This window comes from Stegodyphus dumicola, chromosome 4 (assembly GCF_044657685.1).
Source record: "Stegodyphus dumicola isolate Sdum_Otavi_A_Nest chromosome 4, ASM4465768v1".
In the NCBI taxonomy this organism is placed as follows: Eukaryota; Metazoa; Arthropoda; class Arachnida; order Araneae; family Eresidae; genus Stegodyphus; species Stegodyphus dumicola.
The window spans coordinates 178,020,002-178,047,881 of NC_140771.1; the positions used below are offsets into that span (position 1 = coordinate 178,020,002).

Consider the following 27,880-nt stretch of genomic DNA (forward strand, 5'->3'; position numbering starts at 1 on the left):
ATGCTATGTTATAATTGGATAGTTTTGTGCGGTTCGTACAAATTCGACCAATGATAGCTATTGCCTTTACTGTGAACTCTCACTTGGAGCGCTCTGTAACGGCGGCGTGAGCTCTTTAGTGGAAGCGAGTGAGTAGTTCGTGTTGATTTGGCTGTTTTGACTATCATTGAAATTTCAATGTAAGTATTAGTTTTGCATTCTGATTTGTTTTTATAACTTTCCCGAACAGTCTCATTTTTCAATTATCCATTTCTTTGAGTTTTGCCAGTTTTCATACCTACCGAGAGATAATTAGTTTGACAGCAAAGTCAGCCGATGCGAGTGATAGCAAGCTTCTCCATAGGTACAAAGGCGCTTCGGACGCCATAGTGTTTCTATTGGGGAAGATCGAATTAGAAGGTTTATAAACACGAAGTTCTGTAAAAAGTCACAGATTATTTTATACTATTTATAATTGAAAAAGTGTAGTTCAAGATCTGAGGTAATGATTTTGTAATCTGAATATGCAAAAATATGTATTGTATTTAATGAAACTTTGAATTTTCGAAATGGTATCTCGCAATGGTTTTCAATACGGCTTTAGTTGTATACATTCCTAGTAAATGCTGTGTTGGGTATTCGCTAACGTTATACGTCAATAGCAATGTTAACTCTATGGATAGGATCGGACATGGGGATAGTTGTGGTATTGTATGTACAAGTAGGAATTATGATTTCGATTTGTTTTAGAATCTTGCTAGTCATCATTGTTAATAGAAAGGAAGCCATTTTCTATTCTCGAAGACTAAATTCAACGGGGTTTTCATTTATGGAAACATGGTCTGTTAAGATTCTAAAACATTTCTTAATGTATCTGTTATAGTGTAGCTATATCCATATTATTTTTCGCGCCTTTTTTATCATTTCAAAATATTGAATAAAAAAAACTTTTTATAACAAATTTTATATTTCTGTGTATATATATTAAATATTTAATTCATTAACTTTATTTTTAATAAACTTTTTTTAATCAAAATTGAATGTGTTAAAAGTTGTGATTCTGTTTTGATGGAATATTTTAAAGAAAAATATTGTATTCTTTACATTTTAAATGGAAAAGTGTAGCATAATTTTGACAAATTTTAAAAATTATTTTCTCCTTTAATATAATCTGAGTTATATCTCTGCATTATGTAAAATATGGAAGAATTTTAAATGTAATATAAGACTTTTTATTGTAAAGTATAATATAACTTAATTAGCTTTGAATATTAAAAAACTTTCTGATTTTTCATCTATAAATTTGACATGTTTAGTAGTTTAGTTTGCCTAATTTACTGAAGAAGTGTTCCGTGCCATAGAGTATTAAAATTGCTTTGCTTATTGATAATTAAATATATTTTTAATTAGTACCTGCTTTTATTTTTCAATAATGTAAAGTTTCCTGTTATTTGAATTGAATGTCATGTTTTCTGCTTAAGTGTATGTACATTTCTGTAAATATTTTTCATTTCCAAAAATAGAATAATATAAAGAATTGGATAGGTAATAAAAGCAAAGAGACTCAAATTGAATAATCTATTCCCAATGATTTAGTTCTTGCATTTGCCAATAAATATCTGAAATAAAATCTATTTTAAATTGTAATGTGAGGAATTTATTGTACTGTTGTATTAATCAGGGCTGTATAGTCGGGTAGATTTTTGCCTAAAAGGAGTTGGGAGTCCCTAAAAAAAACACATAGACTCCGGCTCCAGTTTTTGTTGAACAGTTTGAATTTGAAATGAAATTAAAGTGAATTGAAAAAAAAATTGATGACAAATTAAGTCAATATTTTTATTTTTGGACTGTATACATTAATAAATAGTTATTTTCTATTTTATTGACATGTTAATAAATGAAAGGGAGGAGAATGTGATATTTGCCATTATTGATTAAACTGCTTCATTTAGTTACAATTTAGGTAAGCAGCAAGAACTCCCAAAATTGATGCCATTCTTAGTAAGTGAGCAGGAAAAGAAGCAATGCAATGGAGAAGTACATATTTGATGATATAGTGGTCAGAAGATGTAAACAATCCTAATATTTCACTAACAGAAAAATTGTGGAATGATCTTGCAGAACTGGAACCCCTTTCAAAACTATATATCCACAAAAAAGTTACAATCTGAAGAATTAACAAAAGACAAGCATGGTAGATAACCCTAATATTTCACTAACAGAAAGACTGGAATGAATTCGAAAACTCTTCTTTCTATACCATATATACCCACCAAAAAGCTACTACAATCTGAAGAATTAACAAGAGGGGAAAATATGATGTTTGTTCTTTCTGAAATGGAGGGTTTATTGCAGAAGGAATCATTTCTTCAATGAAGGAAAGAGAAACTGGTTTGCTAGACAATAAGATAGTGCTGGGTTCAATATATGTAGTTCTAACCCTAAATTTTGTTGGATGACAAACAAATTAAAAAGGCAAAGAAAGCAATCTATGAACTTTTTTTTACAAATGAAATTATTCTCAGAATTGGAGTATTCAAATCAGGACAGTCAAACTGCAGACATTGCAATTAAGTCTTTTATCATCCTCTTCCAGTGACCAATTGGATTTTGAGAAATATTTGGATAATATTGAAAAGGCAAAGCAAAGCGAATGAAAATAAAGAACCAAGAGTCGTTAGATATAAAAATGAAAAAAATACAAACAAGATTTAAAAACAGCATTTCACGAAATAGATAAATATGATTGCTCTTGCAAGACACCTCTTTTAGAATTTATAAAAAATCTAGCCTGAAAAGTTAAAGGAAGTAGCCCTAACAATTACAGCTCTTCTTCCTACTCAAGTCAAAAAAATTTGGGTACTTTTCCGTTTTGCCGGTGCAGGCGATGAAGCCACCAAATATGGTACATTTGATGCCAAAAGGAATATCCCCGCTGGTAACCTTTCATGCCTCATTTTTAAAACAAGTTCCTGCCATTTCTTATCAGATTGATTGTTTATTTCAATACTGGCATACAATTACATAGAATGTTTACCCAGGGTTTGTACGGTTCTTAAAAGTCCTTAATTTTGGCCAAAATCGGCAGAACGTCCTTAATTTTAATCATCTGAAATTTCTGTCTGTTTTTACGACTGCCATTTTGAGTGTGAATTAGCATTTTACAGGAATATTTTTGTCAATTCACTGACAAATATGGCTATTTTTTGAATGGTTTCATGAGTTCTATTTGTAATATAAATAATGGTGGGATACTCGAGGTTCTGAGCAAGAACTGAAACGTAAGCATTTCAAAATTATTTCATTTTTTGTAATGAAGAGCTCTCAAACAACTTTCCGCTTTTGGGGATGTGAATTCTTTTATTAAACGGTTCTAAATTTGGTGATTTTAAGATTGGTTTCTATAAAAAAAATTTTAATTCAGAGATCTGGGAATTTTTTGACGATTTTTTTAGAGCATTCTAACATTGATAAATTTTATTAAAATAATGGTAATATATTGGGATTATGTTTAAGAAATAACATTAAAATAAAGCATTTTTATTTTTCACTGTCATTATAAGTTCCATTTTGGCCACATTTTATACAAGTTTTTGAATCTGAAAAATAAGCAAGGAATAATGCTATAAAGCACAGTTTACAAAACAGTTTTTAGGAAGAGCAAAATAGCTGTTTAATTAATTGAAAATGTCTTTTTAATTTTTTCATGGTAAGAATTTTCCCCATTTCTCAGAATTCTCAGAAATGCATCAGTTTTCTCTATAAAATTAATTTCACACTTTTTTCCTCCAATTTTTTTTAAAAAACATTTCTGGGTTTTTGCTGTTACAGAATTGGTAGGAGTAATTTTTTTTTAGGATTTTAGACATTGAAATTTGGAAAGATTTTAAGGCAAATTTATAGACCCACATTTCGAAAAGATTCCAGGAAAATGTCTCCATTGTAGTAACATGCTGTTTCTTACATTTTGGAGAACATCTGGAAGAACAATGAAAACATAATAGTTGAATGTTTTACTTCTGATTCTAGAATCGCTTTATTAACATTTTTATCTTCCCTTTATTTTCTCTCGTATTCACTAGATATAAACATGGAAAATATCAAAAGTACTTCTAATCTTATCATATAGACAGGCATTATAGAAAGGAAATTTTTTATTAATAAAGAAATTGAAAACTGACTCGAAAGATTCATCTAATATGTCTTAATGCATCATACACAGAGCTGGCGCTAGGCACTTTGCCACCTGACGCAGTCTCTGTGCATCCTAAATTCTAAAAGTTTTGCCATTTCTAGATTTTGTTGCTCAGTATGTCCCTAAATTCTAAAAATTATGCCACACTAGCTCTGTGACCAGACTTTACCATATGTATTTCATATTTCTTCTGAATGTTCATATTACTAAAGAAATAAAATTAGCAGCTTTTTCCATACATTCTAAATTCATTTAGTCTTTTAGAATAACAGAAGTCTTTAATTAAATCCCAAAAATTTAAAGTGAAAAGGAAACGTGTTGGAAAAAAAAAAAACTAAATATGTAAAGAGAGAAAATTATTCATCAAATATATATGTAGAGTTATTATGTAAATTTAAATTACCCAGTTATTTACAGTTTCAGCCTTTACTATATTTTCCCATTTCTATTTCTACTATATTTTCCCATTCTCACCAGAATGCAAATCAGAGTTTTTAAACTGAGGTTTTTGTAGTGTAAGACGAGTGTGTTTCTGACCTCCACTTGCTCCCTGCATTAGTTCTGTCAGCCCTGATAATTTGTAATTATTAGTCTTTCCATTACTGCTGCTGACATTTGAGTTTATTATGACAATAGAGTTACTGAACCAGATTAAATTGTATAGTCTTTAACCACTAGTCCATATTTTTAGTTTGAATTTGACTTGTTTAATTATATCACCACAAACTGTAATTGATTTTGTTAGCATAAGAACAGGCTTATGTGTTCCAAGTTCTTTTTGAATAAGAAGCTTATTTAAACCTTTATTGAAATTTATAAATATTTTCAGACATAGTGATAATTTGTTTCACGTCTGTCGGGGGGTCGGATTGTTTAACTTTTACCAGAACGAGTAAACCCTCATAGGTAGTACATTGTGGAGATGTTGGCAGTTAGGAGATAAAACATGCAGAAACTAATGAGATCATTGTTTTGCATATTGAGACAAATTTTTTATTGTTAGAAAACATGCTTAAGGAGAAGGAAATCGATATAAATTAGTGAAAATGTGTGGGCAGGCCTTCAAATTAAAAAGACGCATAATTATTTTGTTGAGTTTTATGTTTTGTAGCTTTTAATGTGTAATTATCCTAATATTGTTTAAAAATCAATGTCATAAATTGCATGTATTTTAAACTGTGAAATTTTATGAGACTGTGATATTAACCTTCCAGCGGGCGCGCCTTCTGCACCAACAAGAAAGGTCGCGCATATTTCTTAGATACGCTATTATAAAAAAAAAAATTCCAGAGCAAAAATATTAAAATTAGTTTATAAATAGTTAAATGTTAATAAGTACAATTGAGTTAAACAATATTAACTTTAAATTAAGGAAAATAAAATAAGTATAAAGCAAAAAAAAAAACAATATAAAATGGACTAAAACTGCCAATATTTCAACTGAACTTTTATATTTTTAATCAGTAAGTAAACAAACACATTAAACAAATCAATTTCATAGTTACTTCATTGCATCGGTGCCGTCTGAACAAATATGTTTACAGTGCTCTAGACAAATGAATTTTAAGCAAATCTCGCAGCTGAACCTCGTAATTCTAGTATGCTTGTCATTTTGGCAGGGTTTGCATCTTTTTCCCTGAAGTCATTTCTTCAACAACAGCTAATTCTGTTTTTCGTTTCAACAATTTAAATTTCAGCTCACTTTGAAGAGAGTTAGGGCATCTTCTTTCAACGTTTTCCTTCACAAGAGCATTTGCTAGCTTTCGCAGATATTACCATCTAAGTAATTTTTCACTATTCGTTGAATGAATTATGTAGCTGTTGATTGCTGCTATATTCAGCATAGAGAAGAAAACTACAAGAGGCCAACGCATGGTGTTCCTGGCAACATTGTAGGAAGCACAGAGTTTATCCACTGTATCCACACCTCCTTTGGCACGATTGTAAAGTGTGATAATCTCAGGTTTTTTTTTTTTTTTTTTTTTTTTTTTTTTTTTTTTTTTTGGTCTTGGGTATTTTAATGTATTGCTACGGCATCATGAAGATTTGAAATCAATATGACGTTTTTATAACGCTTAGGTACATAGGAGAGAAGTGTCATATTTTTTCTAAATCCAAAAAGACTCGTATTGGATTCCCGAGTTTTCTTCTGCTTGAACTAATCCGGAATTTGAGGTTTATTGTTTTTCAAAGTACCTACAAACGACCATTTTTTTTTTCATCTACTTCTTGTACTAACTCAAAGCTTGAAAACCAGTTGTCTGTGGTTACATTTCAACATCTTGTAGTTTGTTGCTTACGCAAAAAGACAATCTGGCTGCGCTCCAGCATAAATGTCCATATTGCATGTGTAAAACATACGAGCGTCTACCATGGCATAAATTTTTATGCCATGTTTGTTCGGTTTTTTGGGAATGTATTGAATGAAACCACGTCTCCTTTCAAAATCCTTCTAATTTCTCATCGGTTGTGACATCCTCTCCAAGTGAATAGCCTTTCTGGCAATTAGAGACAAACTTTTCAAAAATGTTTCTTTTGGAGCCAAGCAGTCGACTCTTCTTCGTTCTGCTCTTGTGTTTATGTCATCAAAGCGTAAAGCTCTTAGTAAAATCAAAAATCTCTTCAAGTTCATTACTACTTTAAATTCCTCCATTCTCCACAGTTCAAGATTCCAGAACTCTGTTACCATGATAAATACCAGCTAAGTAAAGTAAGCCCAGAAGAGCTTATTTCTGCTAAATCTGTTTCTCTGCTGTCCCTTATATGAGAATAATTAGACTTCACAGAAGAAATAAACTTATTCGTATCTTCAGCGATGATTTCTATCAAATTATCAGTAAAGAAACATTTCCATATATCCAAAATATCTGTTAGCTATTTAGCTTCACCGATGGCTCCAGACACATGAACACATATGTTACGAGGTGCTCGTTTAGTTTTCTTTTTATGCCATCTCCAAGAATCGATGACTTTTTGTTTTTCATTTGATGAGTTATATACAGTTTGGAAGAATTATCATCATTATTTCCTTCTTCAGAATTGCTCTCTGCACTTATCTCCGATTCTGAATCACCTTTTGCTGAAATTCGCTCTTCTTCATCTGTAATGCTTTCATCTAAAATAATGTCCTCATCTTCATCACTGTCACATATTCCTTATGATCTCAAGATCCTTCGGATCATTCATGTCGAGCATTTTACTTTTATTTGCCATAACTGAAAAGAAAAGCACAAAAATATCATACATGGTCGCAGGTATGTGATGCATACAGTGCTTCTATTTTATTATTAAAAGTAATAATTATGCACAGAAATTATACAAAATCATAAGATTTAGATGCAAAAGAATAAAGATTTTCAATGATAAAAAAGGAAATTAGATATAGCAAAAACTTACTTCAATGGTCGAGCGTATTTCTGGAATACAAATAGTGAATCTGCAGACTCGCATTAACCCCTCGAAATCCAGCAGATGACTGAAAGAAGAGGAGAGAACAGCCACGGACACGCGGTCATAGCGCCTTCTGGTCAACGAAACAAATGCGAAATTAAAATCTAGTGTATGTCACACATACGCGCGCCCGCTGAAAGGTTAATAGGGTTTTTTAACAAATATTATTAAAAAATAAATTTAATTTAATAGTGGCTATGTAAATCAATAATGACAGGTTATCTAATACCTAATTTAATTATAACTAAATGCATTCTCTTAAAATTTATCTCTCTATATTAAAGCAAGTTTTTGCCTTTCGTTAACACTCTGAGCCCGGCATTGGTCCCTGGGAACTGGCACTGAAATTTTCGTTTGGCTGGCATCGGTCTGCGTGACCAACAGTATTAAAGTTAAAAAATAAATATAGTCTCGATGAAATGTGATCAAATGTAGTTTTAATGAAATTTATTCAAACATTCTAAACAAAAATATGGCTTAGCTTTACACATTACAATACGAAACAACTATTTTGGTAACATTTTTGGCTATCTTGCATCCAAATAGTTTTGAATTGTCATCATAACATATCGAACAATACTTTCAGATGTGCGTCTCCTTCCTTTTTGTATAATTTAAGTCGGCAATATTGCTGTCGGCTGAACGGAAAGGACAGCAAATTCGATGCCGTGCTCAACGTGTTAAACCTTTACCGTGGTCACAAGGTAAAACACAAAAATATAAAATTCATTTAAACTTATTCTTTACATCTAGTGAGACTTGACGCAAAACAACTTATCACCACTAATGCTTTAGTGGCTTAATAGAACTTATATAAGGTATATAAGGGATACCTTATATATACCTCCCTTATATACTTATATAAAGTATATAAGGGAGTTACAACCCCTGGGAACTCTACATGAAGCTACGACACTAACAGCATCGGACACAGGTCAACTAACTTTCAAAACTTGCTAACTGTGCCTACATCAGGCCTTTTAGGCTTGTTCTGATCAGCGGGTCTCTCTGTGGGCAAGCAGGAGCGGTGACAACAGCCAGTCTTTTGTTATGAATCATGCCGATTATGATTTAAATGCTCATTTTAACATATGCTGCTTGACATAAAATCTACTTACTATTTACTAAACCTCTATGTATGTGACAAAGTGAGACATTAAAAAAAAAAAAAAAAAGCTTTTAGTAAAAAGTAACTAAAATGTCACTTATCCTCTTTCAAATATGTCCAGTTATTATGAGTGTAAAATATTTAATGTTACATGCTAAATTTCATAAAATTAATTTTATTCTCAAACATATTAATAATTATGTTTAATAATAATGCATCCTACTCACGTTCAGGCATAGATATAATATTTTTAATTGAATTTATTCAGTTCCCATTTGTTCATAGGTCCTTAATTTTTTTTCATTAATGGTCCTTAAAAGTACAGTCAAAAGTCGTTAATCCGCACTCGTCAAGACTTCGGCGATTCTGGATTATCGATTTTTCCGGATTATAGATCATCAGTTTAAATCTCCTAAGATGGCATGCAGAAATTCTAAAGTTAAAAATATGAAACCGTAATTTATGAAATAAAGAAAAATTATGATCTAAAGGGTATCAAAATTTACAAAAAAAAAAAAAAAAAAAAAAAAGCTTAATGTTTATTTGTTTAAGTTGCTTCATTTTATGTGATAATACTTTCTCTTTAATTAAATAAACAGACATAATTTCTTGTTCAGTTACAAAGTTCTGCTGTTCAAGTCCCGTAATTGCTTTGCCGAGAATACCGACTAACTTGTCAATCGAAATTTTTTCGTTTTCACTAACCTCTCTGTCACCTTCTTCATGTCTTTATCCATTTTTTTCAGCAATTCCACTTTTTGTTTGATGGACATCGAAACATAATTTCGTTTTGTAGATCCTTTGGAAGCTCCAGCGTTGGAAATTCTATTTGACATAATCGAAAGTTCAGGTTTACTTTTATAAAATTGCTCTTACAGTCTGCAAAAAATAATAAGCCAATTCAAAGATTAAGGAACAACTCAATCATCAACATTAACTGAATTAGATAATTTTAGCTTATACCATCCGTTATACATAAAACGCGTGCACGTAAACGCCTATGCGCATGTGTCAACGCGGCGCATGCGCAGAAAGTTTTTAGCTTTGAGGTTCGGATTATAGATCATTCCGTATTATGGGTGTCCGAATTCATGACTTTTGACTGTATTTACTTGTGCAGAAATTTGTACGAACCCTGTTACCAGATAGTACAATTTTATGCCCTAAAGCCATTCTCGGTAATTAAGTGAATTAGAATGCAATCACACCACTCATCCTAAGGCGAAAATGTAGAAAAGGCAAAGTCGGGTTAAATTCATCAATTCTAATGAGAATACACTAGCGAAGTAAAGCACTGTGGTTTACATAATTTCTGAGTAAGCTATTCGTTCGAATTGAAATCATTCTTGCTTTTAAACTTGTATTCCAAATTAATTTAACTTGGAATTAATGTAGATAATTAGATATTTGTTGTCTAGTTTACGTGAGATGAGATGAACCGGCGAATCAGTTGTTTGAACCATGAAAGCATAATAAATTCTTAAACTAATATCTTTTTAAAAAATTTTAAACAATATTAAAATGTATATGCCTTCAAAATAAAAAATACCTTAGAACTAACATTTTTTATGTGTATACTGTATGTTGTCGCCAATAAAGTCTGCTTGGCGAGCTTTGCGCTGGTGAAACGGAAAAGTACCAAAATTTGCTATGCAACCCCCCCCCATAGCATCTATTACTTCTTTTATATTAAAAAAAATAAGCTGTATCCGTGTGTATATGTTTACATATATATGGAGTCGGTCATTTTCCTTACTGATTCCACAACCCTGGTTTTAATAACGATTTCTGAAAGTGTCACGTAAGTGATATAGTAACAGCCCACATAAGTATGAGCTTTTTTATAGTCTATCTGAATAGCAAGATTACACTGATGTCCAGTTATATTAAAAATAAAGGATTCGTATTTTCCCCATAATGCTAATCTGCAGCAATGTTATTTTTGCATAGCTCCAATTCTCTGAGGCTTTGATTTATAGCATTTGCATAAGCAACGTTTGAAAGTGTTACAGAACAATATTGAATTAATGAAACTTAAATTGTGAAAATTTCATTCTCCCATCCTGTAGTTATCTTCAGCATAATTTTTCTTAATAAACTTGTTTTAATCTGAATTGTGATGTACTGTAGAACTTTTTATTGAAATTCTTTGGATGTTTAATCCAGGGTTGCCACGCTACCTGGAAAACCTGGAGAACCGGGAAAAGTCAGGGAATTCGAAAATTGACCAAAATATTCAGGGAAAACTCAGGGAATTTAAGTATTTTTGTCAAAATCTGGAAAAGTCAGGGAAGTTCATACAACGATCCAGCCAAAAAAAGCGATTTTTGCGCCGACGTCGGAAGAGGTAACTTTTTTGGCGAATTATGTATCACGTGAGTGTCATTCGGGTAGCTGGCATAGAGCCAATTTTCGCAGCTCCAATTTGATTGGCTTTTAGAAAGGCAAAGCAACTTTTGATTTCCAATATTCTCGAGAATCGCATGTGCAGTGCATGAACTAAAGAAAGTACCTGTTCTCATATAAAACAAAATGGGTTTAATCCTAGTATACGGTACCATGGAGGTTAGAATCAAAGAATATGTATTGTAAAGAAAGAAAACCTCTCTGCAACAGACGTGGCTGTGGCTCCGTTCCATCATAGAGGGAAAACAGCTGTGCATGTCTGATATATCTGTTGCCAAAGCTCGAAACCGGTGTCGAAGTTCGAAGGTCACGTTATCAAGAGTTCATAAAATGAATATCGTTTAAAATTTCTTTAACCACTTGCGCTAAAAAGACGTGCCACGCACGTCAAGATGCTTTTGTCTCAAACCGCGAGCGACGTGAACACGTCGATAAGCATTTATCGCAAAAATGAAAATAACGTGGTGCACTCGCAGATGCGGAGCGGCGTAAATGAGACACTTTACCGCTTGTTATATTGTAGCGCACGGCACCGCAACCGTGAAGTTTAGTCTTAGCGCAAGTGGTTAAACTCTAAAGGAAAAGAAAATATTTTTTGGCGCAAGTAAATTAATTCATGGATTAGTTATTTTCAGGGGAAAAAAAAAAAACTACGAAAATCCGTTTTTAAAATTATTGCGAAAAATCCAAGAAGAAACGTCCTTTGATAAAACGTTTCTTCTTGGATTTTTCGCAATAATTTAAAAACAGATTTTCGTAGTTTTCTTTTTGTCAAAAAGCGTTTCTTCTTAACACGTGTTTCTCAATTTCCTGTACACATCGCGGAGAGGGAAATTCTGGCCGCTAGGTTCCGTCGCCAAATCCCTTGGCAAATTTCCCCTCCGCATTCTAGCGGCGTAATAGCATTTTACTGGTATGGAACCTTTTCTTCTTTACATAGACGTTCTTTGGTTAGAATAATAATGGGATTTGGCGACATCTTGATGCGCAGTAAACGGGTCATTTTGGTCTTGGCGACAATTTTCAAAATCGTGCCAAAGCCTTACCGTATACTAGAATTTTCCCGCAAAATCTTTTTAAACCTTTTTTTTTTTTTTTTTTTTTTTCTTTTTAATAAATACCTTGCGATTTTTCAGTAAAATAAAAAAATAGTAATCAGTCATCTAGGCTAGCCATGTAATATAACTATATTCGCTAAAATATCGTTGATTATTCTAATTCAATTTTTAAGTAATTATTTTTATGTTATTCATATAATTTAATGTCGCTTCTTCCCTCTAAATTTATTTATTATTAGTAAATAATATTTCCAAATTTCAGGAAATTTTCTCTGGCATAATCCTGAAATTAATTATAGCAGTATGATGACATACCAAATTTAATGCACATATTTTTTCCTAATGTATGCTGCGAAATAAATATAAAATACCTCAATTTATTAAAATAGATTTCTTTCTTCGTTTAGCTGCAGAATGTCTGCAAAAAAAGCCTTATTTTATTCCAGATTGGGAAGATTCTAATTTCAATCTTCAGTGGAGAAAACAGCAACTATTATAATTATATTTGTGTTTTCAAGTGTTAAGGTGCCTTTTAAGAACATACCTCACGCAAATTAAATTTACCTAAAATCTAACCTAACTATTTAGCATTGCATTGTGATTTATAAGGACCGGATTAGCCTTGTGTTGAACTGGTGATGATCATGAGTAATAATTAAATAAAACATACATTTGTTATCCAATATATATATCTTAAATTTTATTAAGTTTCTTAAGTGGAAAACTAAACAAAATTATCAAACAAGGTATACCAAGAATAATTAAGAATAAATGTCCTCTGGGATTTATTAAATAATTAAGTGAATTTGCTACACAATACAAGTAATACCATAATTAATTTACCTCTTAGTACAGCCAATGTACATTATGCGGATAGACTGGAATTTTCTTGAAACACACCTGGAAAAGTCAGGGAATTTCATTCTCCTGTTTGAGTGGCAACCCTGTTAATCGTTTAATATTGTTTTATTTCAATATATGATACATTATCGAGTTATCTGCTCAATAGTATGTGCTTTAATTATAATTTTATTTCCATCATATTTAAAAATACTGTAATAAGTAAGGGCTTTTCTTTTTTGTTTGGAATATTATCTGTATAAAAAAAAAAGGCGTAAGGAAGTTACAAATTGAAATTAGCCAAAAAAATTTAAATTTTGAGGTAAAATCTTTGGCACTATTTTGAAAATAGTCATGAACATCAAAGTGATGCATTTACTGCTCGTCATAAACTTGCCAAATCCCATGCATACCGTATACTAGGATTAAACCAGGTATTGATATATTTAACATCAAAAGCATAGTTCAGTAAACTAAACTATGCATTTTAAAATGGTGTTGCCGCATAGCCTGCAGAACTTCCAGTTTTTCATATTTCCAGGTTGGCAATATGTTGTTTCTGGCTCAATTTTTAAAACAGGAATTTAGTTAATCCTTGGGATTCTGCAGAACATTAAATGTTGAGCAAATCGCTACTAAAATCAAGATTTTCTTGCAGTCAGTTGCTATTTAATTGTTGCGTGAAAAATTTTGCTGTTATTTTTTAAGCTTGAACAGCAGTGATTTATTTTCATCAGAAGATTTAATTGCGGTTTTTAAGTTTTCAACTACTCTTATTATTTTTTAATAGTTATTTTCACAAGAGAAAATTTAAGAAAGAAATTTTGATTTTAATCAACACATATGATAATATTGCATGTAAAATAAGCTTTCTTAGTAAAAGTTATCAATTCCAGAAAATTATTTCTTGTACTGGATCTGCAATAAAAGGTTCCCTTTCCCCAGTACTCTTCTTAACGTGGGCTCAAATATTAACATTGACAGGGTTCGTAGTGGTCTTTACAAGTGCTTATAAGTCCTTATATTTAAAAATAAATTATACAAGCCCTTATAGGTGCTTACTTTTTCTCTAAAGCAATTATTATTATTATTATTTTTTTTTTTTACCCTGTATATTCTTTGCCTTTGGTACGTTCGAGTATAGACAGGTGTACGTTGTTCTATACTGGTCAAAGAATTGCGAAATCGGTAGAAAATTCCGATGCATTCCGTATTCTTTTGCTCCTACCCAGTACTACACACATTTGAATTTCTATCAAGATTTTAATAATTTACATTCTCGTTCCACGTGGTCAGTTCATATTCGTGTTTATTATGAGCATATGTATGAATATTTATAATATATTTGCAGTAACTGCTGAAGTATAGATAACTTCAAAAATGGGTAAGGAATAATATTCAGAATGCCATAAATAAAATAATCGAATGGTCCCCCCCCCACCTCCTCTCTCTCTCTCTTTTCTTTTTTTTTCTTTTCTTTTTTTTTTTTAAATGCATTATACAGTACAGAAGTTGGGGGTTCTCCCCTTTCTCCGCAAAATCTCGAATATTGAAACCATTACAATGCGCAGCAAAGCAAGCAACAGACTTTTGGGGGGCGTCACTTTCTATCTGGATTGAATAGGACTGAAAATTCTGCAGTCTACCAACCCAAGCGAAGAATGATTCTATCCCGGAAATTTAATGCACTCTGTTTAACCCTTTGCGACACGCATATTTAAAATATATTTTAATCTTTAAAAAAATGCCTTAGAATAAGTCAGATGGACTTACTTAAGTGCTTTTAAGGCTTGAAAAAAATTTGCGCTTTTAGTTTTTACGGGGGAAGGTGGGATACCGTTTGCCCCACCATGCAACTAGCACGTCTTATAGCATATTGGTGTATAGCAGGGAAAAAAAATCATATGTGGAATGAATAAACAAAATAAAGCGTGCATTCTAAAATATTCATAATAAACACACTAAAATGCATTTTGTACTTATTGCATATATGCATGACTTGTAAAATTTTTCATATATATATTTAATATTTTTAAATTTTAGGAACAAAAAATATTTTTTTGAATATTATTTTAAGATTAAAATTTGATACACGTACATAGGATACTAAATAAAATATTAAAATTGGTACTTGATTCAAAAACATTTATATATGATTAAAATTGAAAAAAAGTCATTTTTCATGAAACTTTGAAAAACATGTTGTTTCATTCTTTTGTAAGCATAGAGACACTTCACATGTTTCACACATCCAAAATGTTCGTCGTTCTTCTTTCGATGTGCTGCAATATGCACATCTTCTCCTGCTCGTTCTGTTTGGTGTGTGACTTACATTTTTTAGTCTCTTTTTCTGGTTGTACGAACAGGTTTTTAGTTTTTATTTGAACTGGGATTTCAGTTTTCTTTTCAGCTCTTTTTTGCCTGCAAGTGCCATTAGACCTGTAACTGAGAGAAGAAAATCTTTCATTGTGTTTACATCTTGATCAGGTTCGCGAACAAACTTAAATAGAATAAATGCGTTTACTATACTCACATCTAAAAAGTATGAAAAAAATCATGTGCCACCATTTCTTTCAGTTGATCAATCAATCGACATATCCCATAATGCTGTTTGGGCACAGTACTTTTTTTGTCTTTCCATCTCGTTCTTTTCTATTAATTTCTTTCATTTCAGTTGCCTTTTCCAAGCAAGACAGGATAGAAACAGATCTTTTATCCTTCCATTTTATGCAATAAATTGAATCATCGCTAACTGAAAAGTCTATATATTCTCTTGACATAAATTTGTGGGTAGATACTTCCGATTCATATTTACAGTGCCACATGCACAGATGGGTCTGTGTCTTTAAAAAGCGAAACAAATTATAACTACTTCCCTTTCTTCTTCAGTAATAACTTCAACCTCAGTTATTCTCTCTTGAATTTCAATTTCATCTGAATCAGAAGCATTTGAGTTGCAATCGGATGGCAATTCAGCAAAAAGATCCAAAGCTTCCTGGGTTGTTAATTTTTTTCTAGACATTTTTGCACATCAGAGCATATAATGGATGTAAAAGTGCGCACAATCACGAAAAAAGAAAAGAAAAAATAATCATGAGTGCTGCCATCTATTGAGCGGAAATTCAAGTGTGTGGTGAGACAAATTTTAACCCACTTATTTCAACTGCAAAATTAATGTTATAAAATATTGAATCCAATTAAGATTTTTGAAAGTAAAATACCTTTGAATATTAAAAAGAATTATACATATCATAAATTGTATACCAAAATTTTTAAAATATTGAAAAATGCGAGATACATGGATATCACTCTTGTGATCCTATTTTGAATATTTTTTGCTTATAAACTTAAGCCCTGGTATAGTAATGACATCTGAGAAAAATAATAACCAAAATGGATTATTTTAAAAAAATTAGAAAATTTCTAACGGAAATTGCTGACTGAGAAAATAAATATTAATTAGGTGGGACATATATTGACCCACCATGCCGCAAAGGGTTAAAATTAGAATAAAAAACATCCCAGATTGGTAGATCTCTTTATTAATCAATACGACTATGAAAGGGATATCGCACATAGAGCTACATGTCCTGCTCAATGATAAATATGCCACATGGGCGCCTGACAGTGAAAACTGGACGAAGCAAAGGGACGTTTTCCTTTATTTAGGTCATTTTTTCTCCGAATACCGGCACCTGTTGATTTCGATTGCGTGATATCACGTGAGGAAGAATTAAGGTTCACATATTGCGCAATAACGTTTGCAATATTTCTCAGAGATAAAAAAGTTTTGCTGTGCTTGCTAAGCAGAATATTTTTCACAGTTCCATTGGGCTACTTTTTATATGATGCAGATAGCAGAATATCAAAAGCATTATTTAGCTGAAAAATCTAAAGAACGGCTACAATCTACCTTCTTCCACTTTTACCAGTTACACTCCTCTATCCGGAATTTCAGATATATGGCAATTTCTGGGTATGCCGGTTAGTTAAGCTTTTACTTTTAAAAGATGACTGCATGAAGCAATTTGCTGTCTTCTGATTTCATATAATAAATATGGCTTATTTTTTATTTATTTACTCTATTTTGAACTGAAATTTCATCATTAAATCTTGTAATACAGTCAAAAGTTGTTAATTCGGACCTCAAAGCTAAAAACTTTCTGCGCATGCGCCACGTTGACACATGCGCATAGGCGTTTACACGTGCGCGTAAGACCTTTTACGACTGTGCATATGAGTGTGCGCAAGCGCAGAATACGTTTTCGCGTGCGCGTTTTATGTATAACGGACGCTATAAGCTAAGATTATCTAATTATCTATTTCAGTTAATGTTGATGATAGCGTTGTTCCTTAATTTTCGAATTGGATCCGGCTTATTCTTTTTTGCAGACTATAAGAGCAATTTTATAAAGTAAACTTGAACTTTCGATTATGTCAAATAGAATTTCCGATGCTGGAGCTCCCAAAGGATCTACAAAACGAAAGTATGTTTCGATGTCCATCAAACAAAAAGTGGAATTGCTGCAAAAAATGGATAAAGACATGAAGAAGGTGACAGAGAGGTTAGTGAAAACGAAAAAATTTCTATTGACAAATTAGTCGGTATTCTCGACACAGCAATTATAGAACTTGAACAGCGGAACTTTGTAACTGAACAGGAAATTATGTCTGTTTATAGAATTAAAGAGAATGTATTATCACATAAAAAATAAAGCAACTTACATTGAAAGAAATGTTTAATAAAGTAAACAAATAAATATTAAGTGGTTTTTTTTTTTTTTTTTTTTGTAAATTTTGATACCCTTTAGATGATAATTGTTCTTTATGTAAACTGACGATCTATAATCCGGAATCGACGAAATCCCGACAAGTCCGGATTAACGACTTTTGACTGTATAATTTAGTTTTGCATAGTTTTTTTTCTCTCATTGTAAACTAGTTCTGTAAATTGAACTGTTACTTAAAATTAAAAAAAGAATAATTTTTTTCCATGAATGAGTAATGCTCGTTCTCTCTTAATAAATACTGAATTTCTCATATTTTAAATTACAAGTCTAATTTTTTGTTTTAAGGTTACGCAGTATAATGTAATTAGACAGGTCTTCTTAAAATTTGCTTGAAAAGTGCTTATAGGTGCTTATTTTTTTAACTAAAATGTGGCTACGAACCCTGATTAATAACTGCACCATATCATCCTTAGTTAAAGAATTTAAATGCTTACATAAAAAGGGAAAAAGAGTATTTAAAAAATAAAGCGAAAGTAATCTTCAAAAATTGGGGGACAAGGGTTTAAACAAAAATCAATTCCGTAATTATAAATGAAAGGTAACTGAAGACACATGCAGAATTTGCATTAATAACCAAAATGCCCTCCCCCCCTTTTTTGTGATTGGTTACTCTTTTCTAAGCAAGTCCCAAGTTCTCATCCTAATTAAGCATCCTGGAATCCTGTAAAAATAATCAAATACTGTTTAAGATGGCCATGTATATAATTCTAAGAATGATGTAAAATTGGAACGTAATCATCTTACATACAGCATTTAGTATTCTTATAATTTTGTTTCAGTTTAGATTTGAAGTAAATTAATGCATTTTGGAATTTCATTCTAGATCATTCTTGATTTGAAAAATGGGAAAAGGAGATAATAAACCTAGAGGGCGTATGTCCGCATATGCCTTTTTTGTACAGACATGCCGTGAAGAACACAAGAAAAAACATCCTGACGAGTCTGTTGTGTTTGCTGAATTTTCTCGCAGATGTGCAGATAGGTGGAAGGTAAATCTTTTTCAAAATTTCTGATTTAGATAATATTTTATCTATCAGATTTTGTAAGCTAAAATTTCATGATCGCTATTTCCATTTAGACAATGTCCGAAAAGGAAAAAACAAGATTCCATCAAATGGCAGAGAAAGATAAAAAAAGATATGAATCAGAAATGGCTAATTATAAGCCTCCCAAAGGTGGTGATGCCAAAAATGCCAGGAAAAGGAAACGCACCAAGGATCCTAATGCACCAAAAAGATCATTGTGAGTATGAAATTCTAATATTCATTATTTGGGAGATCTAAATTCCTGTATTCTAGTGAACCCTTTTCTTTGATAATTAGTAATGATTCCACTCTATTGATGTCTTCTTAAGAGAAGCTGGTTATCTTGTTAATTGATTTATATATTCAAATTAGACTAACTTTATGTTGCGTAGTGTAGTCAAAAGTTAAACCTTCCTTTCTTCTAATTGACTTTTTTTGCATAAGTGATTGAAAGAATTATTTACACGTTGCGGCTGTATTTTTAACATTTCGAATTTGTTGTGATCTGTTGAAGTATGATTATGAAAATCTGGGATTTACTGAAGCAAGAAATGTTAAGATATCTTTGATTTGAAGAAGTAGGCATCAGTGCACTAAGAGAAGCATCAAGTAATAAAACAGAAAGATCATGATTATGGCTGAGAATGATGAAAGATTTTTTTTTCCCAAATGAAGAATAGTATTAGTTGAGTATGATCACAGTGCTGTTTTTGCACATTTTTGGTGCTGTTAGCCATGTGACAAATGCAGCAATTTTTAAAATTTGTGCAAGTGTTGTTACTCAATGCAATTAAAATTGCCAAGTGATTCAGTATTTTCAAATTGTTAGCAAACCTAGAAAACAAAAGAATTAAATGGTTTTTATCATTTCTAAGTAAATCAATATTCCAGATAATGTGCATATACCGAAAAATCTGCAAGGCTCTTGTTTGACAAAATGGGGAATATAATAGTAACATTTATAAACTGATCTAATGGAAATCACGTACACTGACTACCAATAAGTATTTGGACACCTGTGGTAGAAAAGGAAAACTAACTTTATTCAAAATCAACAGTTGGTAGAGCCTCCACGAGAGGTAATTACAGCGTGGACCCTCCGGGGCATACTTTCCACAAGTCTTTGTATGACAGCTAGTAGTATTTTCTTTCACTCAGCTTGGAGAAGACATAGAAGTTCATCCACCGATTTTGCACGGGTAGTGCACCCCTGAATTCGGTGGTGCAACTGTCATACCATCCATGTCCTCCCCATTTTAGAGAATCGCCTATCTGTAGATCTCTGGGTGGTCCATTGTCGCTGCTCAGAGTACCCACTGGCTACGCATTATTTCCCTCTTCTTATCAGTTTGGCTACATTTTGGCAAAAACCGCAGGTTTCGTCTCGCGCCAATATACTTGAAAATCAAATAGAGGCCATCTCTTTCTCAATCTGTCTCATAATTTTAATGCTAATTTTTTTAGTACTGACTTTTGTTATGATTAAAACGTCAGCGATTTTGCACGCTCTTTAAGCTTACCATATTTAATGTTTTTTAATCATAACAAATAAGAATAGATTAATATTTTAGATTTAATGCTTTTCTAGAAAATAGGTAAAACCGCTTTTAACGTTTACTTCCTTTTCATACTTAATAATAAGATTTTATTTCAACATTTTTTTTGTGGAGTGCATAAAACCCTTAAGAACTAACTTAAGAACTCTTTCAAAGTGCTTCTGTTATGTAGGCAATTTTGTCTGATTTATCAGGAGATAAATAAGAGAAAATTGTATGCATAATAGTTTTTGTGATTTTCATTCATTCAGTGATTGCTTTCAATGATTTTCATTGATTGTAAATTAAAATCAATTTATCTTTAGACCCTCTTTTAGGATGAGATCTGCCAAAAAGTATTTAAATATCAGTAAAGCTCACGTTACTTCTAAATTGAATCAAAACATCAGTTACATTGTATAAAATTTGGCCAGTTTTATTTGCTGAAATTCTTATACTCCTCAAGAGATAAAGGGAATTCAGACAAGTTAATAAAAAATATCTTTAAAAAAGGTTGTTATTTTGTCTGTAATAAGGTGTATGTCAACTTACTATTAAATGTATGAAAATTAGGATTGGATTACGGAAAAGCACGCGAACGCTATCTGCTTAAGAGGATGGATGCTTTCGTGTAAACCTTTTTAAGAGAAAATTGCTCACATTTACGTTCCTGGTGGAAAACTCCACATGTAATAAACCCGTTCTTCGGGTTTGATTGGATTAATTTTGTTCGCTTACTGAATTACATGAAAGCACACAACAATTACCTGTATAAGGGAATTATGCCTTCGCGGAGGACTTGCTTGCATTTACGTTACACAAAAACCGTGAATCCAATTATTTAGCCAGGATTCAAACCCAAGCGAGCTACAAGTGTTCAGCCACCTTTACCGCTCTATTGAAGAGCCCGTAAAAATATTGAAATAACCGGTTTAATTTACTACATTATATTTCTCAATCGACAGTACATAAATTACGCATATGAGGGGGATTATTTGTGAATAAATAAACTGTATTGCACTTTTCTCCACTATTTCATATTACGATGGAATTATTGCATTTCAAAGTTATTTCTCGTGAATTAATTTTGCTCCGTTCATGATTTTTGATATTTTCAAAGAGAAAATTCCACACATTAAATAAAAAAATACACAAGAAGATACTTTATGCAAAATTTGGCGTAAACAGTTTTCTTAATTTTGCTTTGAAAATATTCCAGGGTAATCGTTTTCATTACTGGAAGAAATATGAAAAGAAAAGATTTACTACATTGTGTCAACACCCAGTATGTCCTTATTCTTTTGAAAACGTGAAAGATTACTCTTTCTAAAATAAATTAGAAAATATATTATGTGCAAATAGAATATTCGTTGAAAATGAAATAGACTTCAACCTTTGGGTATAACGATGGTTTTAGACGAAATTTCTACCTATGAAAAGAAATTGACGTATAATTAATTCTTCATGAACATTTAACACTCTTCTCAAAATTCTTTTGATGATTGCACGTATAGGTCACGGATTTTTTTCTCTACTAACATAAACAAAAGCCAATTTTACAAAGAAAAATTCTCGTTAAAGATATACCTTCTTTGCCTGATAGTCCAATGCTAAAGTAATAAGTTAAATGATTAAACGCAACCAATGTATCTCGGATTTTGATTTTTATATTATAATAACAAAATTATCGAAAAAAGCAGATTTAAATCTCTGTTAATGTTATGTAAAGCTTTATTATTACTGTAAGTTCATCTCAAAATCTAATTGTATTGAGTCTCATTCCAATCATCTAATGGTAATAAATATTATTATTATTTTATTAAATTAGTCATTATCATTATTTTATTAATGAAAATATGTTATTAAAAATCGCATTCCAGCCTGCAGACTTACAAATCTATTTACTATATTTTGTTAAATTTTGTTCTCGCTTTCTAATTTCTAATACGAAAATACGCGAATATAAATGAAGAGTGAAAACAAAGTTAAAAAATTCACAAATTATTTACGAGATTGATTAGAAATAGTGAGTAAAATATAAACATTGCATACATTTTGTTCTAAATAAATTGTGCACTGGATATGCATCCAGTACTGCATATTTATTTATGCACTATTTATTTAGAACTTCATTTAAATAAAAGCAAAATAATCATTGAAAAAATTGCAAATCTAGCAACCCCTCTACTATGGGACGTAAGCGTCAGACAAACATGTAAATTTTACTTCATCCATGGAGGGGGACTAACGACTTTTCTCATTAGGAAAATGTCAAAGAGGGGGCAAAACTGTTTCGGATCGCGCTGGTCTGAAGGCTATATTATGAGAATTTCGGCCCGGTTTTAGAAGGTTAATGCAACCAAAAAAAAAGAGCAACTCGCTTGTGAAACATTTACTACTTATTAAGTGCTCTTTATCCACTTTATCATTGCCTTCTTGATTCTTTTAATCACAGTTTTTTGAACAACTTAAATTTAACACAATATATCAGTCACTAATATTTTTTTAATTTTTTTTGCAGACTTTCGGGAATGTTTAAACATTGCTAAATTTACGAGAGGAAAATAATAGAAAAATAGTATCAAGGGTTGAATTGTGATTTTAGTAGATGTAGATGTTTATGTAATAGCTAGAATTTAGTAGTTGTTTATGTAATTATTTTTTTCTCTTATGTGTATCATATTTTGTTAATTTGGATTTATATGCTATGTTTAGGTCTGCATTTTTCTGGTTCTCAAATGATGAGCGCCCAAAAGTCAAAGAATCAATGCCAGACTCAACTGTTGGTGATGTTGCTAAAGAGCTTGGACGACGATGGAATGAAATTTCACCTGAAGTTAGATCTAAATATGAAGCGCTTGCAGCCAAAGACAAGGCCAGATACATGAAGGTCAGAATTTTATTTTTTTGAAGTGGCCACTTGGCATAGCCCGTTCCCTAAAATAGTTATAAAATATGTGTATGTAATAATTCTGATAGGAAACGACACAGCTTGCAGTCGTCGTAACGGAGAGTGAAGGCTTATAGGTAAAGATAACAAAAGATGAACTGTGTGAATTTCCAGTCTTTATTTCCACGCATAATAAAATCATCTCTGTAGATGCCTATCCAGTCATAATGAAATCCGAGACATTTCTATGATTCAATCATAATGAAGTATGATAAATTAATAAGTATGTTAAGTCTTAAAATTAAGACACAGGCATTTTTAAATGGGGAAGCAATTGAAGAAGGTATCAAGTTGGAAGCTAGCAGAAAAAGTGACTTATTTTTTCCTTAAAATGTGCTTGAAAAGTGCTTATAGGTGCTTATTTTTTTAACTAAAATGTGGCTACTAACCCTGATTGAACTGTCTGGTAAAAATTCTATGTAATTCTATGCCAGTATTGAAAGAAACAATCAATCTGATAAGAAATGGCTGCGACTTGTTTTGAAAATAATGTGTGAAAGTTTACCAGCAAGGATATTCCATTTGGCATCTGTTGTACCATTATTGGCAACTTTATCGCCTGCCCCGGCTAAACAGAAAAGTACCTGAATTTTTTATTAACTAACTCAGCAATTTCAAAGCGAGCAACAGTATTACTGCACAAAAAACAAACAATTTTTGAATTTTATTTTCACTGTTTTTTATGGAAGTACTTTGACAAATAAAAGCGTTACTATTCTGTTTTGAGGACCGTAAAAAATTGCCACGAAAATGTATGCGCAAAATCGCCAAATCTGGCAAACGCGCCCATTTAACATCACACCAAATCTAGCGTACGTGCTGATTTCAAATTGCATAAGTTTATCTAGTTCTATATTTCTTAACCTTTAAGAGACAGGGCAGTTTGGAAAGGTTTCACTTTAAAAAGACGGGAAACCAAATCCATTTCCACCCCCTTTTATCTGCTGTTGTAAAGGGAAACTACTACTCTTTTGCAACTTTTCCTGTGGTCGCCTTTGTTAATTTTCAGATAAGAGACTAGGGAATAATATAAAAGAATTTGTTGAATTTTTTTCTCTTTTCTGCTGTTTCTTCTCCTTAAACTAGGGAAACATATTATGGTGAGATTTCGTAGTTAAATAATTGTCGTATGTTGGAATATTAACTTTTGACATTGCGTCATAATGAAAATACACCTTAGCAGCAAATTCACACCTATAAAAAAGTTCATAATTTATTCAGTGTTTATTTGTTTCCAAACTGAATTTAGTTTAGAATTACTTGTACTAATTAACATTTTTAATTTATACTCGAAAATAATGTTTAACTATTTGTTTCTCGTGTAAATCGGCAGTACGCTTTTATTTGTTTCCAAGCATTGTGTAACAGCTTTTATTTATATATCAAACAAATTCCTTTGTATTTTTTTAATATTAGTTTTGTTTAACTTTTTCATTAGTATTCTTATTCAGTTTAATTCATTGGTCCCCCCCCCCATTGTATCCGAAGTTATTTCATCTACATTGTTAATTAAATACAAAAATTATGATAAAAGAGGGAATATAAAGAAAAAATACATTTTTAATGACACTGAAAAGTTTTTGAAATTAATACTTATGTAAAATTGCTAAGATTTCACTGCTGAGGGAAACGAAATGGAATTTACGAAACCCCACAGTTGGGAGGCACGAAGGTCATCTCTCATAAGTGGCAAGGGAGGTTATTCGGACAATGACTATCTCTGCAGCCTGAAGGATGGGGGGAGGTGAATTCGCTGGCCTGTATTTCAGCCACAGCCGTCTTTTTGAGACTCTGCAACTCTGGCCGATTCTTAGGCCACCCGTCTTTTAAAAGTTAAGACGCCATTGAAATACTAGTTTAATTTTTAAATCCTTTTTTGATATCTTATGGATTCAACAATTTGGGAATTGCATATAAGTTATAATAATAAAAAAGTATTATATAAAACTAACCTTTCATATAAATTAAGGCGATAATCTTTAGATAGTTATTTGGTGACAACAATATGAAAAGTGATACTGCCATTTGCAGTCATTTGATGCAAAATTCTGTTTCAAGATTAATAGCTCTTCTGGGCTAAAAATAATAATGGATAAAAATCAATTCAAGATATTAAAAAAAGTTGTTTATTGTGTCTTAGTTTTATTTTAAAAAATGGTTAATAGATTTATCTCTTTACACACATTTTGTATGACATCACTTGAGATATCCAGATCCCCCTTCACCGAGCTCAGTCTGTGTTTTGATTGTATGTTATAGAATTATTTCTAAGTTTATTAGGCAGTTGAAGGCCTTTAACTCTTGCGTCAGTGGAGGCCAAAATCTGTTCCTTTGAAACTTGCATGTATGCGAATTTGCAGGTGTTCGGGTGACCTGCTAATATCTGAACACATGGCTGACTGTGCTGTGAAAGGTTTAATACTGAATCTAATATTTTGACCTCCTTTATCATCACTACTTTCTTTGAATATGTGTGATTTTCTACAACAGTTCCGAGTAATTTCCCCCTCCCCATATCTGAAAACTTTATCAGCATTTGGCAGTAACATGTTCAATTGTAAGCTCTTCAAGGCCTTCTTGACTTTTTAGCAGCTCACTTAGTCTTTTAGTTCTGCTCGCTTTTTAGCAACTTTTGCCCCTTCCACATACCTCTTTGAGTAAGTAATAAGGAAGCAGGTGTAGAAAGTTCCAACGAATTGGACGTTGTTAAAGTTTTTCACCATTACTTTTTTGAATCTGGTGTAATTTAATTATTTTTTTTTAAATTTATTTTCCCCCTTTGGGGCGATATTATATACCATATAGTTGTAAAGGGGGTAAATCAAATTGATGTAAATTTTATATAAAATTACCATAAAATAGATAATGAACAGCTTTAAGGATTTGATTGATGAATCTTTTCCTTTGGAGTATAATTGAATTTCCAGCCATTGGTTTATTGAGATTAATTTTACTAATGTTTTTAGTATTAATAAAGTCATATGTGTAAAACTAAAATGCAAAATAACAATATTCGGTGCTTAAATGTTCACTGTCAGTTGTAAGGAAAATGCGTTTCTCCCCTTAGTTTAGTTTTTTTTTTTTTTTTTTTTAAGGTTTTTAAAGTTTATTTTAAAATGATGCTACTCCAGTTGAATCACATTTATGTTAATGAGGAAAAGTGATTGTGGTGATTACTACTTGGACTGTCAGAAGTTTTTGCAAAATATTACTTAGCATCTTTCTTTGTCATCTGTCAGTTTTTTTTTAAATATATTCCTTCCTTTACTGCAGTTGTGTAAATTAATTTGCATGTGCTTATATTATCATTTGTCAACTTAGGAAGTAAAAGCCTACAAAGGGAAAAAACCTAAAGCAGCCCCATCCAAAGCAAGCAAGAAGAAAAATGATTCAGATGAAGAATCTGGTGAAGAGGAGGAGGAGGAAGAAGAACCTGAAGAAGCTGAAGCTGAAGAAGAGGAAGAGGAAGAAGATGATGAAGAAGACGAGTGATGAACATTACCTCATGTATCATTTATAGAGCAGGAATATTATCTCCTGCTGTCTTAGTAAACTTGTTAATAGCATTTCATTGTAGGGGTTTATGGATAGGTGTGTTACTTGTGCATCTAAAACGAAAAGCCTTAGCTCGGATTGGCAAAAAATTTTTTAAGTCTCACTTGTAATTTTATGCCTACAAATGGTATTTTTGAACATATTCAAGTGACGTTTGTGATTTTGTTAGAACTGAGTGATGTAAATTTGTTGCACATCTGTCCTAAGGCTACCATCTCATTACTGCATTTTCATTTCACACTGGTGTACTTATATAATCCGATTTCATACTTTCTAAAAACAAAAATTACCATTTCAGGGTTACGTGTTTCGTGTAATCCATCCACTTAGCAATTTGCAAAGTGGTTGCATCTGTAAATAATTAACTGTCTTTAAAAATTCTTTATGAAAATTTCCCTTTTTTGTATGAATGATGTTTCCATTCATTTTTATGACAAACTCTGTTTATTCCTTATATGTGTCCATGTAATTTTTTTGGTTAACTACCTCTGTAATTTATTGAAACGTGCTGTTTCGCACTTATGGATTTTTAATGGTGAAGGGTTTAAATTTTGTGATTAGATATCAGTTTTAAATTTTGATGCACCCACTTTGTAATATATAATGCAGTTGGCTAGTTTAAATCAGTTTCTGTAAAAGATGTATAAATAAAAGCCTAGTTTCTTCCTTTTTATTTTAGCTTAGTTTTTTCCTTTTTATTTTAAGTTCTTAATGGATCATATGCACAAAAATTTTAAATGGGATCTGAAAGGTCTGATTTTCATACATTGTGTTACTGTTGTATCTAGAACACTTGTATTTTTTAACAATTTTTATAACCATGATTGTGCTGATGCAGTGCAGTTTGTTTGGAGGCCTAACAGCAGTTTCTGCATCATTTTCAAGTAACTGTACATTTTAAAATATGGTTTAATGAAGTACATCATTTTAATGTGTTGAAGAATTTGTATTTGAACAAAAAAAAAAAAAAATAAAAATACTCATGTGTA

At 31.7% G+C, this 27,880-nt stretch overlaps 1 protein-coding gene across 2 annotated transcripts; it reads left to right on the plus strand.

Moving 5' to 3' along the window:
* Window positions 1-24: 24 nt before the first annotated feature.
* Dsp1 (Dorsal switch protein 1) lies at window positions 25-27,880 on the plus strand. Of its 2 annotated transcripts, none has more exons than XM_035354133.2 (5): window positions 25-179; window positions 18,650-18,815; window positions 18,905-19,068; window positions 23,102-23,276; window positions 26,658-27,880. In XM_035354133.2, exons 2-5 carry the CDS (start codon window positions 18,669-18,671, stop codon window positions 26,826-26,828), a joined length of 657 nt encoding a protein of 218 aa, XP_035210024.2. In that variant the 5' UTR covers window positions 25-179; window positions 18,650-18,668; the 3' UTR covers window positions 26,829-27,880. The 2 variants fall into 2 exon arrangements, with proteins under 2 accessions (XP_035210024.2, XP_035210025.2); XM_035354134.2 differs by lacking the exon at window positions 25-179 and adding an exon at window positions 345-481.

Coding starts and splice junctions, on each gene's coding strand:
- Dsp1 (XM_035354133.2), top strand. CDS start 18,669: ATGGGAAAAGGAGATAATAAACCTAGAGGGCGTATGTCCGCATATGCC. Junction 19,069..23,101: donor AATGCACCAAAAAGATCATT/GTGAGTATGAAA, acceptor TGCTATGTTTAG/GTCTGCATTTTTCTGGTTCT. Junction 23,277..26,657: donor ACAAGGCCAGATACATGAAG/GTCAGAATTTTA, acceptor TTGTCAACTTAG/GAAGTAAAAGCCTACAAAGG.